The following is a 16064-nucleotide window of genomic DNA, read 5'->3' as shown; positions in this document are numbered from 1 at the left end:
CTTGCTTCTGTTAATGTTTGTGTTCATTAGTCAGCAGTGAGAAAGGGACTGGGTAAAAAGGGGACCCAGGGAAGACTTCAAATGAGAAAACTACTGCACGTCTCACCTTTGTCAAAAGCACATATTAATGACCCCCAAGACCTTTGGCAAAATATGTGGGGATTGATGAGACAAAAGTAAACATTTTGGAAGGTGTGTCCATTTCTGGCATAAAACTAACACCGTTTGATGAAAAGAACATAATGCCCACAGTTAAACATTGGGTGGTTGTGTGATGGTCCGGTGCTGCTTTGTTCTTTCTGGACCACATATCATAATTGTTGGAACCATCGAACCACCAGAAAACCCGATGGACGATGGACAATGTGCAGCCATCAGTTCATAATCTCAAGCTCAAGAGCACTTGTATTATGCAATAGAACAATGATCTGAAGCAGACCTGGCAGTCCACATCTGAATGGCTCAAAATAACCATAAATGAAGTTTTTAGAATGGCCTAGTCAAAGTCTGAACTCAAAAACGCCATCTAATATGGCTAAACGAAAACAATCCTGAAAGCAGATTGAGCTAAGATTTCTCCACATTGATATACGAGAGATACCCAGATTATTACTTTTGACAGAAGCCAGGATGGTTTGAAAAGCTTTTGGAAACTGTTAGCCATGTTAAAATTTGTTACATGATCTGAAACATTTCATTGTGATGAAAAAGCAAAAACATTTTCACAGCATTGCATATGTTGTAACAATTAGATTTAAGTGCATTTATACAAACAGTTTGGCATGGATATTAGTAAACATATAAGCCATTTGGACTCTCTGCCAGTTTTCATGTCAGTTTTCCAATAAATTTAAAGCAGTTTTGTTTCAGAGCAAATACAAGCACATCTACTCTTCTTCACATCAACTCACAATCCTACTGTTCTGTTAATGGCTTTAGCGAATAGATAGCTGACCTTTGTATCCTGTAGTTTAGTCATGTGTGAGAGACAAGCAGTCATATAGCTGAATGATGGAAAGACAGACAGGAATATTGCAGTGTAATAATAGAATGTAAATAGCTTGGAATGCACATTTTATTCTTTACAGTGCTATACCTACTGTTGCTTAAATGCAACATATGAGACAGATTGTGAATATAGAAAATCCCTTATGGTCAAGATTCATTGGAGAACCTTATTGGTAAATTCTACAGATTACACCAGAACGTAGCCAGAGAGTACAGTTATTAAGATGAACCAGTAACTCATAAGGCATATTTAGAAAAATAGGTGGTGTGTTTTCTTTGCAACCTCTGGAAAAACACAGCTCCACTGAGAAACCTAAAATACGTACTTAGTAAATTTGGAAAGGAAAATAAAAATTCTAAACAATTTAACATATTTTGTAAAAAGAACACTAGACATAGGTGATTTCAAGTTAATAGAGGACAAAGGTGTAAAATAAAAACACGGCCGTCCTGTAGAGCCAGATGTGTTGTTACAAATAAACTTTAGGGTTAAACAAAGCTTTCTAAAAAGTGGCCTGTACTTTTTAAGTCATTTCAAATTATAAGTGGATAAAGGTTAGCTTTATTCAAACACATTACAGTAGAGCTTATTGATTAAAAAGAAGCTCCCAGGAAAGGAGTGAACACACGGTCCTTTCCCTGCTGTCCAGTTATTTACCCAGTGTTCGGTGATGATACGCTCTCCATTTCTGACACAGCAGACAACAGACTCTATGCTTACCTACCATAGAAATTCCACCACAACTATTCCAAAATTTATCCACAGCCACAATACAACACTTGGAGCCCGGAAAGATACATACATTTTCTGGAGGGTTTTGTAATGATATTAAGATAGAACAGTTGCCTTAAGAAGCATGTTCGTGGGAATAAAAAAAGGGAAAATAACAAATACCAGAGCTGTAGCCAAAGTCTGGTTATGTAAGAGGAAACAAGTAGCACGTAATATCATTGTAGTAAAGATAAACTCAACTGTGAAGCAGAAAAGGGATATAATTCTACAACAGTGCATGTTTTTTGCTACGTATATTATATTATATTATATTATATTATATTATATTATATTATATTATATTATTGCAGAATATCAGATTTCATTTCTGAAGTGATTCTTGAGTTAGGAGTTTGCTGATGTACAGATGATATCATTTTATGAAAGTTTTCCATACACGCTCGGCTGTCTTACTGCTGAGAAAGTATGCAGCCCCATAATTAAAATTTCAGACATTATGCATTTTATGGAAATGCATAAAACTATTGTGAACTAGAAACCTAAACACAAATGAAATGGAAAAGTGTTAAAATAAATATACATTTTATGTTTGGTAAGAAAATGGTAACCTAGCAATACCAGATTAAAAAAATGTAACTGATTTCTTATGTTTCAAATATTTTAGATTTTAACAATCAAATCTTAGCTCAACCAATAGTATGAATAAAACTTATTATTTACAATAAATCTTGGAAACATTTTCAATGTACAGTACATGCAGTTTTCTTGCTGGCATAGGATCTGACTTCAAAGAGTTTGCTGATTAAACTGCTAATGCCATGTAAGAAATACATCTAAAGTCTCCTGGGGTGAAATCCATTTAAAACAAATAACATCACAGAAAGGTGTTCGAATGATCCCAAACTGCTTCAGACTACAAACAGACAAACAAACATTAATATTCTATTCTTTCAGCAATTCACCACTAAAGGCCAAACATTGTAATGTAAATTCCTAACATTTGTTACAGCCATAGGGAGAGCATTGATCTCATCATTTTACCCTCATCACACAAGCACAAGTGTTGCCCTCAGCTACAAATGTGCTGTATAGCATAAGTGAGATCAAGCGTATGTGCCATGTGTGAATACATCTCTGTGGCTGTTTGATATTGTCACCTGGGAGCTTTGGGGTCTCCTGAAAAGCATGCAGCACAAGGAGAAAGAGCTGTTCTACCAGCATGACTTGAAGATTTCAAGTCACTCCAAAGGGCACACTCCTTTTGAAAAGAAAACATATCACATGCTGTGTCATGTGCAACATCTCAAATCAAAGGGTTCTTGTCATACTGAAGGGTAAAATATTATCAAAAGGCAGGAATGAAATTGACAAATCATATTCACAAGTGCACTGCATATTTAGTGGTCGTAAAAGCTGGCAAATATGCTGTTTGCAGATCTGATGTTGGGATGTTTGTGGCATGACACATAACGATTGGTTTTGAGCAAAAAAAACAACTACATTACATTGTCCCCAGGCAACTATCGGCCCTTTTCCATTAGTACCTACTCTACTCGACTCGTCATGGGTCAGCTCTACTCAGACAGCTACAGCTGATCCACATCCCACGTCCTCACTAAAACTAAGAAATTAGAGCACATCACTCTAGTTCTAAAGTCCTCACACTGGCTCCCTGTATCTCAGAGAATAGACTTAAAATACCTCTGTTAGTTTATAAAGCACTGAATGACTGGGTATTGAATTACATTAAAGATTTGTTGCCCATTGTATCAGCCTTCTAGACCACTGAGGTCTTCTGGTTCAAGTCTACTCCATATTCATAGAATCAGAACCAAACATGGAGAAACAGCATTTAGTTTTTATGCTTCACTAATTTGGAACAAACTTCCTGAAAACTGCAAAAATGCTGAATCGCGAAGTTCTTTTAAATCAAAGGTAAAAACCCATTTGTTTCGAGATGCCTTTGACTGTTAAACATCATTAATTTCAGTCTGTTGTCCAACTTTTCTTTAGTTTCCTTTATTATGCCATTACTATGCAAAGCACTTTGAATAGTCTTGTAGCTGAAATGTGCAAACTAAACTTGACTTGCCTTGCCTTTTGAGGGTTATTATGAGGCTAGGTGATTTTGCCAAATATCAAATAAGAAACAATGAATAATTTAAGCTTCAATTAATTCGATGTTAGTGTCAGAAAATAAGACCAACAACCTATGAGAGTCTTCATTGTGGTAGCTTCAAATGAAGCTCTCACTTTACTGATTCTATTTTAATTCTATACTAGTGGTCACAGGCTTTGGGTGTTAAATGAAAAATAAAAAAAAGATCACTGACACTTTCAGCCTGAGATGAGATTTCTACACATGCTTGATGGCCTCTCTCTACTGTGGGGGAGAATGAGAGGAGCAAAGTGATATGGTGTTGGTATTGAGCTGTGGTGTATCTGTGCAAACAGAAGGTAGTTCAGTCTGTTGAGACAAGACCACTGAGCAGATCAGGACACCTTTAATGATTACTGATCTTCCAAAATGAGCATGTGGAAGGCAGGGGAAGGAAAGAAGACCTAGGCAGCTTCTTCTATTACATCTGGTAAGGGTCAGAAGAATGTTTATTCAACTCAGTTTTATGCAGTTTTGAAAGACAATTGGATAAAGATTGTGTGTCAGTATGGTGATAACTAAAAGAGGTATTTTTCCATTTAAAAGTACGAACTACGATGACAGGATGCAACATGAAAATAACACTTCCATATTGCTTTATATTTGGCACTTAAGTATTGTATGAGTTCAATAAATTGGAGTCCATGTCTATTACAACTTACAGTGTTAACATGGAGTATGGAATGTCTGCAAAACAAGTTATAAAATGACATAAATTATATATTGCCTTCCATTTTATAGTGGAATATTTTAACCATTATTCTAACTAAAGATCCACAGAAAAAGTGGTTGGTGATTTTATGCTTATCGGCCGGTTGGACATCTAAACTTTAATCTTTTTGTTTTGATCAATAAAAGCACTATAATAATTGCTAATAGTTTGAACTGACAACAACAGTTTCTGGAGCAGAAAATGCTTAATGTGAGGAAAAGAGTCAAAGATGACTAATTTCGATACCAGTGAGAAGTTTAAATAAAGTTTCCAAAAAGGAAACTGTATTAATTATTTATTCCTGCTGAATCCTGCTGAATCTACTATGAACCAAATGCAATACTATTTTGGTTTAACATGGTTCTGAAATGTCTATTCTCAGTTCATACCTTGTTTGTTGTAGTTAAAAAATGGATGGCTTGTTGTTGATGTGAATGAGACATGAGAACTTATAATTTTGTTTGTAGGGTTCTTTTGGCTGGCATCTAGTAGGATCCGTTTTAGCTGTGCAGGTGCTTAAGCCTGGCTGTGTGACCAATTCAAGCTCACTCTTCAGAACCGTGAATGCGTTCCAATTATTTACCAATCAGAAGAAACTCTGCCGTCAGGACTTGACGCTACAGGGAAGTGTTCTATTTATTTTAGTGTGGAGACTGAAATCAAAATTATAAGTTCTCATGTCTCATTCACATCAACAACAAGCCATCCATTGTTTAACTACAACAAACAATGTATGAACTGAGAATAGACATTTCAGAACCATGTTAAACCAAAATAGTATTGCATTTGGTTCATAGTAGATTCAGCAGGATTCAGCAGGAATAAATAATTAATACAGTTTCCTTTTTGGAAACTTCATTTAAACTTCTCACTGGTATTGAAATTAGTCATCTTTGACTCTTTTCCTCACATTAAGCATTTTCTGCTCCAGAAACTGTTGTTGTCAGTTCAAACTATTAGCAATTATTATAGTGCTTATATGCTTATATTCTCTCTCTGTCTCTCTCTCTCTCTCTCTCTCTATCTATCTATCTATCTATCTATCTATCTATCTATCTATCTATCTATCTATCTATCTATCTATCTATCTATCTATCTATCTATCTATCTATCTATCTATCTATCTATCTATCTATCTATCTATCTATCTATCTATCTATCTATCTATCTATCTATCTATCTATCTATCTATCTATCTATCTATCTATCTATCTATCTATCTATCTATCTATCTATCTATCTATCTATCTATCTATCTATCTATCTATCTATCTATCTATCTATCTATCTATCTATCTATCTATCTATCTATCTATCTATCTATCTATCAAAACTTTTGTTCTCCAGCTATTATTATAGTGCTTATATTCTCTCTCTCTCTCTCTCGCTCTCTCTCTATCTATCTATCTATCTATCTATCTATCTATCTATCTATCTATCTATCTATCTATCTATCTATCTATCTATCTATCTATCTATCTATCTATCTATCTATCTATCTATCTATCTATCTATCTATCTATCTATCTATCTATCTATCTATCTATCTATCTATCTATCTATCTATCTATCTATCTATCTATCTATCTATCTATCTATCTATCTATCTATCTATCTATCTATCTATCTATCTATCTATCTATCTATCTATCTATCTATCTATCTATCTATCTATCTATCTATCTATCTATCTATCTATCTATCTATCTATCTATCTATCTATCTATCTATCTATCTATCTATCTATCTATCTATCTATCGAAACTTTTGTTCTCCAGCTCCAGAAGTCAAAGGCAGACTCGCTGTCCTATGGGTTATCACCCACTGGCAACAGTTCTCATTGAAAACAGATATATGACCATTCAGAGGCCGATGTGTGGGAGGAAATAGAATGGCACAACAGAAGAATAATGTGAGGGTATGTAGTGGTAGGGGCATAAAACTTTATGTTTTTCTTCCTTTGGGTGGAAGACAAGGCACCCTGGTGCATTTCTTTCAGTGTTGTTGTGCATCATCAGAGCCAGTATATCACTGCCTCCTCCATCCATTTCTCCGTATCTAAAATATTATAGACAAAACAAGAAATGAGCAAGCTGAGCCAAGGGTAATTTATTCTGACAAGGGAAACTCATGAACTCGACTCCTTCTGAAATTTCTGTTTTTGCAACCATGCTGTCTACAGGGGTTGGACAATGAAACTGAAACACCTGTCATTTTAGTGTGGGAGGTTTCATGGCTAAATTGGACCAGCCTGGTAGCTAGTCTTCATTGATTGCACATTGCACCAGTAAGAGCAGAGTGTGAAGGTTCAATTAGCAGGGGAAGAGCACAGTTTTGCTCAATGCACACAACATTATGGGTGACATACCAGATTTCAAAAGAGGACAAATTGTTGGTGCACGTCTTGCTGGCGCATCTGTGACCAAGACAGCAAGTCTTTGTGATGTATCAAGAGCCACGATATCCAGGGTAATGTCTGCATACCACCAAGAAGGACGAACCACATCCAACAGGATTAACTGTGGACGCAAGAGGAAGCTGTCTGAAAGGGATGTTCGGGTGCTAACCCGGATTGTATCCAAAAAACATAAAACCACGGCTGCCCAAATCACGGCAGAATTAAATGTGCACCTCAACTCTCCTGTTTCCACCAGAACTGTCCATCGGGAGCTCCATAGGGTCAATATACACGGCCGGGCTGCTATAGCCAAACCTTTGGTCACTCATGCCAATGCCAAACGTTGGTATCAATGGTGCAAGGAGCGCAAATCTTGGGCTGTGGACAATGTGAAACATGTATTGTTCTCTGATGAGTCCACCTATACTGTTTTCCCCACATCCGGGAGAGTTACGGTGTGAAGAACCCCCAAAGAAGCGTACCACCCAGACTGTTGCATGCCCAGAGTGAAGCATGGGGGTGGATCAGTGATGGTTTGGGCTGCCATATCATGGCATTCCCTTGGTCCAATACTTGTGCTAGATGGGCGCGTCACTGCCAAGGACTACCAAACCATTCTTGAGGACCATGTGCATCCAATGGTTCAAACATTGTATCCTGAAGGCAGTGCCGTGTATCAGGATGACAATGCCCCAATACACACAGCAAGACTGGTGAAAGATTGGTTTAATGGTTTAATGAACATGAATGTGAAGTTGAACATCTCCCATGGCCTGCACAGTCACCAGATCTAAATATTATTGAGCCACTTTGGGGTGTTTTGGAGGACCGAGTCAGGAAACGTTTTCCTCCACCAGTATCACGTAGTGACCTGGCCACTATCCTGCAAGTAGAATGGCTTAAAATCCCTCTGACCACTGTGCAGGACTTGTATATGTCATTCCCAAGACGAATTGATGCTGTATTGGCCGCAAAAGGAGGCCTTACATCATACTAATAAATTATTGTGGTCTAAAACCAGGTGTTTCAGTTTTATTGTCCAACCCCTGTACATACTGTAGTTGTAATGAAAACATTCTTAAAGTTGGCTATGCCTTAACATTCCTCTGGAGTTACATGTCTATTTTGACCAATTTTGTGATACCTGACTCTCAGTCAGGTTTCTGAGAACAATGCGAAGAAGGACTTAGTCAGTCCTTTGTTGTGTGTATTTAAAATGCAGTGTTCCAGATTGTACATTTTGATATTCGCCACCGAGTCTGTTAATGATAAATTATCCTCTCTCCACCTACTGTCACCATTTGCTTCAACAGTCTGCTCTCCAGATGCTCATTTGTTGTCATACAAGCAAGATTCTTCACAAGCCTCAGGCTCTTCTGAGAGGGCTCTGAGACCTCTGCTGAACCATGCAAATCTCTGTAAAAAGCTAGGAACAATCTGAACAATATCCTGATAACACACTCTCCCATAGTATGGAGTGTCCCCATCTCCTCTGCTTCATAAAAAATGTATGGAGTCAATCTCTTAAAACTGAGACAAGAAGAGCCCATTTCACCAGCAGAAACTTCAACCTCTCCGAACAAGTGTCACAATTGACAAAAAAAAACTTGGCAAAGAAAAGTGAAATCCTATTAAATCTTTCAGCATAGCTTCCATAAATAATATGAGGGAAGTATCCTGAGTCACACTTCTGGCGTTTTGCTAAAACAGAACATTGTCCACTTCGGTAGAAAAGCCATTGCTAGTGGAGTCCAGCTACATCTCTGACAAGTCTCCACCAGATTTGAGGAAGTAGGACATTTATTTTTGGTTCAACTTTACATATTTTACAACATGTAAAATGCGCAAACACTGCAGGGATTAACCAAGAACCAAGATTAACCAAGAAATCAGTTGGTCATCTGAATTGGCTGATTTTCGTCTTTAACACAAATTATTTTCCAATCCTTGAAAAAAAAAACTCTTTTGTGTGGATGTTGTCAATAAAGGAAGATTTCTCAGACCTTGCTTTTTCCAGTGTAGCATTTAAGAATGTAAAAAAACAGGGTTCATACACATTTGTCATTTCAAAATGTCATTATTTTTCAGACAATTTTCTAGATTTGTTTTTGCTGTTTTTAAAATATAAAATATTCTGGACATTTAAATGCAAAAATCTTAATCTTTATATAAAAATCATGAATGATAGTCAAATTATAACTGTATTTATTGATTTTTTGCACACAAAAAAATGAGGCCATTTAACAACTTTTCTGGGATCTTTCAAATTCATGGACATGGAGTATCTGACACTAAATGCAGATTTTTTCAAGCACCGTTTGTTAACTTTGGTTCTTGTTTTCGTGATTTGGCATTTCACAAAGACCCGGCTTTAGAAAAACAAAGTAGAGAAATTACATTTTCTTTGAAATGACATTGTTTTTAAACAAGCGTGCATTCAGTCAGTAAGTCAAAAATTAAAATAGTGATGGTAAATTGTTACAATCACGATGCGATGAGTGAGAAAGAATGTCAAAAAAATAAAAAAATCTATGTAAAAACCATTGCATATGTTAGGCCTCAATGTTACATACTTTTGTAGCTTTGGTTGCTTAGTACCTGACTTTTTTAAGCATAGAAAAAAGCCGTCTGCTGCAGGATGTCAATTAGTAGCAACCTTGGGGAGGTATCATTAAATTGTTGAAGCAGTGAATTGACCCAGAGTAGACCTCACCAGATAATAGCGAGGTCGAACATATGTCAGGAAAGTTGCCTACTAGTATAAGGCCTGCACATACTCTGCAAGAACTGAGAAATTTGTTCTCTCTCGCAAGACAGTGAGAAAAAAATGACATCATTCTCTTCCTGAGGCCTGGTATAGAAGTTATCACTGCTTTTTCTTGAGACATCAATTGGTCAGAAGTTTTTCTTCATCTGGTGTATGAGAACCTCTAAAATCTTACATTTAAAAATAAACTACATTACAGGGGAAGGTCAGAGAAGGTGAAGTCACAGTAACTCTGTGACTTCACAGAAACAGAGGACAGGGGCCTGTTTACGCCAATCAGAGACAAAGTACGATTCCTACCATCTTAAAATAACACCAATCTCAATTATGTAGTAGTGCCTTAAACATCAGTCAGTCAGTCAGTGACTGACTGACTGACTGGCCTTAAACATAATAAGGTGTTTTAGAAACCTTTAACCCATTGCCACGTTAGTATTAGATGGATATTTAAAATCCAGACTGAGGTGCTTTGTGACCCATGAAAAATACCCTCACATGTGAAACACATACCACAAAACGAAGTTTGTTGGGAGCAGCCACCAACAGCCTGTATAAAATACAACTAAATGTGTTGTCTCTCCCAGAGCTGCAAAAGAAGAATTACATCACTCTTTTCGTGCAGCCACACAGCTTGTTCACAACTCATCTTCACAACACATCTTCTGGGAAGGGCTTCCTACTCAGGTAGTATTCTACAACCATTTTTGTCTTCATGTTTTAGGGACTAAAAAATTTTGATGGTGCAAATTGCTAACGTAAGATGCTATGTACCATTAAAATGTAAACTGTGTTCATTGTGTCTTTGCTTAAAATGTGCAAAATCCTTCACTTTTACACACACATGGTAATGCCTCTGATACTAATATAAATAATGACCATTATGACCATAATGGCAGAAATGCTAGAAAACAATATTTTAAATGCTGTTAATTATCGTTCTTCAGGAGAACCTTGGATCAGCTATAAGCAATCCAGTAGGTAAAAGCTTTATGAAAGACAGAAATCAAAAACCGCCCACAAATCTCTGATTGATGCAGCCCTAACAAAAACACCAATTTGTTTTAAGCATGTAAAAAAATGTGTGTTATCTTTATCTAGTTTTCCTAAGTGAGAAACCAATAAACCCCCTGGTAAAAACTGGAAGAATTCTAAGGTTGATCTCTAAAAGATGGAAAATTCACTGAGTTTATGAAGAATGAGGTATAAAGAAGACTGACCTTTCTCACAAGTACTATCCCAGAAGCCCGTTCCAGTGCAGTCACAGATAAACCGGTTCCATCCCTCCTTACACACCCCACTGTTCTTGCATGGGCTGCTGTCGCACTGCTTCCCCGTCATCTTGCTGCATGACGACTTGATGCCCGTTGCGTTCTGCGACTGAGCTATCAGCCGGATGTCCTTGCTGCGTCCATCAATAAACAGGTCCCGGATGCAGCCCACATAGCCATAGTCGAGCATAGCGGTCCAGAGCTCGGTGGGGAGCATCAAACCCACTCGGCTGTCTGGCAGGCCTCCCAAGTAAAGGTCCCCTTCCAAGTCCAAGATCTCGTTTTCACCACTGGCTGTGAAAGGGGTTCTTCGGCTGTTTACCGAGATGATGCCTGGGGGAAAGTGAAGCCAATATTAGGTTTAGGAACATTATATTTATTGCTTTTTGCTTCTTATTGCTTCTTAAATCAAGTGTTGCGTGCTAGTTTGCTTGCTACCCCAACAGCTGGCTTTTGCCAAGTCTTTACTCCCTGTTTACTTAAAATAAGTAGAGCTTCTGTCATATTTCTGTCATAGACTGTCATATTTCAATACACCAACGTAAGGGCAGAGGTGAAAGTTGTGAATATTTTGCCACAAAATTCAGACAAAGCAGAGCTAGCCTTCTAGCAGAGTTGTAAAAGATTCTGAAAGCAGAGAACAATGTTGTGCTCTGAGATGAAGATGCAAACTCATATCTGGCTCCCTGAATTGCTTTGACTTTCTGATACTCTCCTTCAGGGAACCTCTAATGAGTAATAGCACAGAGAGAAAAAAAATCTGTTGGAGAAAAACATAAGAACAATAAATAATAATTACACATTAGGGTTTGAATTTACAGTAAGTTCACATTGTAACAATTTATTTATAGATTCATTTTTTTTTCCTCAGCCAATTAGTTTTCTTTGGTGTGCTTCAAAAGACTGCATTTTGTGAAAGTCTGCAGTGGAAATATATACTTCATTACCCGGCTGTGTATTTTAGTGTTAGTGTACATTTGTTAGTGTAAAAAATAGACTAGTTCATTGTATCTTTAATATTTGTGCAAGAAAGTTCCGAAGAGGAGCTAAAAAATGCATACAGTGGTGTGACAAATTATCTGGTCCTTAATGATTTCTTCTAATTTTGCTTTTCTGTCACAATTACATGTCATTGAGATATGTCAGCTTTTTTCTATGCTGATGAGCTATACTGGATGACTTCTGGTCACTGCATGCCAGCAGCTAACAGGGTGAGGAACCATGTGGGAATTCCAAGTTGTTGCACCATGGTCTGGCAATGATAAAGAATCCTTCAAAAAACATCTAGGATCCACCAAAATCTAATCATCTGTCCCTTATCCAAATATGCACATTGTCTGAAAATTTCATCAAAATCCTTTTTTTTAAAATGTTTTTGCAAACTGACGTGCAGTCAAATGCCAACTAAAACATAACACCCTTGGCGGAGGTAATAATCATAACTACCTAATTGTGCAACAAATGGCAGGAACAACTACCACAACCGTTTATGTCAACTGCAGTGAGTAATACATTGGATGTGACTAGGTCATTTGAAAACCTTTAGTTTTTTGGAGACATTCAGCAGTGGACTTGCTGGGTTTCTGATCATTGTTCTACTGTATAACCCAAGTGCATTTGGCCTTAAGTTGACATTTCTCCCCAGGATTTTCTGGTAAAAAGCAAAGTTTGTGATTCCATCATTTACAGCATGTCATCTAGGTCCTGAAGCAGCAAAGCAGGCCCAGGTCATGATACTGCCTCCACCATGTTTGGTGATTAATCAAAGCAGCGAGCTCTGGCAGTCAAAACTATGTTAGTTTTCCTAAATGCTAAGCTAGTTTTCCTCCAGCTGAAACAGGCTACACATCTTCAAAAAAATTCCAGATTTGTCTCGTTAGTCTACAGAATAGTTCCCAAACTTTTGGAAGATGTTTTTTACCAAATGGGAAATGGGCCTTTGTGGGTTTTTTTGCCCAGTGTTTTTGATCTTGAAACTCTCCAATGGCCGCCATTTTTGCCAAATCTCCCTCCTATTGTTGAATCACGAACACTGACCTTAACTGAGGAGAGTGAGGCTTGCTGTGGTTTAGATGTTTTTTTTCTGGGCTCTTTTGTGAAGCTCACTTTAAACCCTTTCTAGACTGAACAGATGTCAATGACTATGACTCTTTTGTTCTTGACTTCCTTTAGATTGGAGCATGATGTGTTGCATTTTGAGATCTTTTAGCCTACTTAATGTTGTCAGACAGGTTCTACTGAAGTTATTTCTTGATTTGACTGGTCCAGCAATAATTGGATGTGGCTGTGGCTAGTGAAATATAACACAGTTTTCCAAAAAAGATGCATATTCACAGTTAATTGTAATTTCACAAATAATGCATTTTTTATTTTGTCACATTGGGACAGATTAGTTTGGATAGCCTTTCCCTTTAATAAATGAAATAACTGTTTAAAGACAGCTTTTTGTATTATTCAGGCTGTCAGCAAAGAAAATCTCTAAGGAGACAAATTCCTTTTCAATGCCCTGTATTTAATGCCTTTATGGTAGCAACCTTGTATTTATAAATCTTAATTGCCACCTTAAATATTTTACCAGGTCTTAGAAACAGATACATTATCTAGGTGGCTAACTCTACCCATATCGATAGCTTTTGCTATAAAGTATATATTCTTCAGCCTCCACTGTGGTTGAAAACATATTTTCTACAAGATAAAAAAGAGCCATTTTTCCCTCACAGTCCAGTATGAGCTTGCATGAAAACTGTGAAATATGAGTCCCCAAATATTATGTTATATTAATCTTGCAGCCTGGCAGAAATCCTAGCTCTTTGTAGACATAAAATTTAATTCACCCAGACTCCTTATTAACATTTCACTCATGCCACAAGTGTGATTATGCCTATTCTTAACCATCTTTCGGTCCGGTACATTTATCTGTCTGATTCCTTTTTTTTCTCAGCAAGGAAATCCAACTTTCTGCTCCGCTATCGCACTCGGGGGCTGTGCCGGTGATTAATCAAAGCAGCGAGCTCTGACACATGGTTAAATTGGCTGCTCCAAGCTGATATATAACACGGCGACTAACACAAGCGCGTTCTCTGGAGGATCTCACCTAATGCAGACATTGTATTGACTCTGGAGCTTAAGGCAAGAAAGGTTTCTAACCCCATTCACCAATAAAATCTTCTTCAAACATTTTCTGTGTATTTAGCCATGTTTTGAGGTCAGAGAACTTACAGATGGAAGCAAGCCAGTAAAAAAGGGGCTTCATAGCTATTTAGAGAAGATAACTTTATCCTGGCAATAAATCATTTTTGAAATATATTTCTATTAAAGTTTTATAACATTCTAAGTTTGTGAGTTCAAAAATGATAAAAACAAACTAGTGCATGATTACATTACTGAGTCCCATGCTAAAGAATATGTTTCCCAAATTTCATACAACTTAATGTGCAGCAATGGTTGAAAGGTTTGACAATGTAGCAAATGCTGTGTCTGTAACCTTCATTTGCTGTTGGTTAGGGGTTATAGGGTAGGGTTAGAGATAGGTGTTTAGACGGCTGTAAAAAGTGATCAGATTAATATTGATTAATTGCAGAAGCACTTTGTTAGCTAAAAAGTTGATTTTTGCTTTTTTACATTTTCAGGGTAACATTTTCAGGATAGTTTTTAACTAATAAAAAAGAAATGACAGCTAACCAAAGTCAGTGTAATATCATACGTACAGGCCTGTCTAGGAAAGAGTTAATCTAAAGTAGTTTGCTATAAAACAGGAGCAGGTGTGCTTGAATCCTTTGTCTTAGTAACTGTTAACTCCAAAGAAAAGCCACCTTTGCTTTTCATTGAAATGGCTTCATATGTATACATATGTCTCCATTTTTATGCAGGTCAGAGAAGGTGAAGTCACAGTAACTCTGTGACTTCACAGAAACAGAGGGCAGGGGCCTGTCTAAGTCAATCAGTCTAAGCCAATTATGTATACATAAGTGCTGCTAAGAATATTGAATCATTTTCAGATCCATAAATGGCTTCAAAAATGAAAGTAATAAGCACTGGCACCAGCTTCTATTTGAGATACAGAATATAAAGTGGTTTAAAGATCCTAACATTACCCCATGATTAGGAAAAGACCTAGGTCTGAAGCCCACTGAGAGGTGGTCAGTTCTCATAAAGCAAGTGGATAAGCAAAAACCATCAAACTGTGATCAACTCCCAGCACCAGTATGACAAGTACTAGTTCACAATTTTGGTGTTTAACACAAACGTCACTTCTACTTTTAACACTTACCTTGAAACGTTCAATTTGAATAACGCCTATAGTCAGAGTGAATAGGTTTTCTTTTATTACCTCCATAGATACTGACTTTCCCTCCACTCTCTGTTTATGCACTATTTGCAATTATTGCTGATACCATTTTTTATTCTGTTTTTATTTTTATGAAAAATACTTATATTTTTGCCCCTTCCCCTGTCCTCTCAACCCCAAGGCCGTAAAGCATATGCCTTAGTACTGTTTGTGAATTCACTCTATTAAACTGAGTTGTATCAAATTTAATTAAACCGAATCAAACAGGAAGCAACTAGAATAAATTGAATTGGTCAGTCAGGATTGGGACAAAAATCTGTGATCCAGCACGACAGATTGAATTGCAAAAGTCATGAAGAAGAAGCATCACTGACTATTTGCTTTGCTTTAATTTAATTTGATCTTAACACATTAGAAAATTGCTAAATTAAACAAAACAAAAACTATCCAAGTCACAAAACACAACATTTGAGTTCTTGCTAAAACATATGGTCATCACTTTAGGTACTATATGTGAAAAAAAACCTCTGGAACTTTGTCTTTAAAAAATGTTTAAGGAAGAATCAAAAAGGTGACCTTTGTGTGCACAGAAAAACTACTTTGGTTTCTCTGCAAGACGCACAGGTGTGGTTAGGTTAACTTTGCATAGTCAGAGCTATCCAACAGAATGCTTTATCAAACAGACAGAAAGAGTCATCTTTACTCCTTTTTAGTTTTAGATATAATATTTAC

At 37.0% G+C, this 16064-nt stretch overlaps 1 protein-coding gene across 13 annotated transcripts in view; it reads right to left on the bottom strand.

Annotated features, from left to right (window-relative positions):
* The window catches only part of LOC124881654 (neurexin-3b-like), a 435641-nt gene that overhangs the window by 280707 nt on the left and 138870 nt on the right, over positions 1 to 16064 (bottom strand). For all 13 annotated transcript variants that reach the window (XR_007041703.1, XM_047387345.1, XM_047387341.1 and 10 more), the window contains one exon: positions 10994 to 11377. Coding sequence is in view for 12 of the 13 variants with exons in the window: in XM_047387345.1 (XP_047243301.1) it covers positions 10994 to 11377 (384 nt within the window). In the remaining variant the exon portion in view is untranslated. The remainder of the gene's footprint in view (positions 1 to 10993; positions 11378 to 16064) is intronic.

Source organism: Girardinichthys multiradiatus, chromosome 15 (genome assembly GCF_021462225.1).
Source record: "Girardinichthys multiradiatus isolate DD_20200921_A chromosome 15, DD_fGirMul_XY1, whole genome shotgun sequence".
Lineage (NCBI taxonomy): Eukaryota > Metazoa > Chordata > Actinopteri > Cyprinodontiformes > Goodeidae > Girardinichthys > Girardinichthys multiradiatus.
The sequence above is the reverse complement of the archived record's forward strand: the minus strand, read 5'-3'. Positions and strand labels throughout refer to the sequence as shown.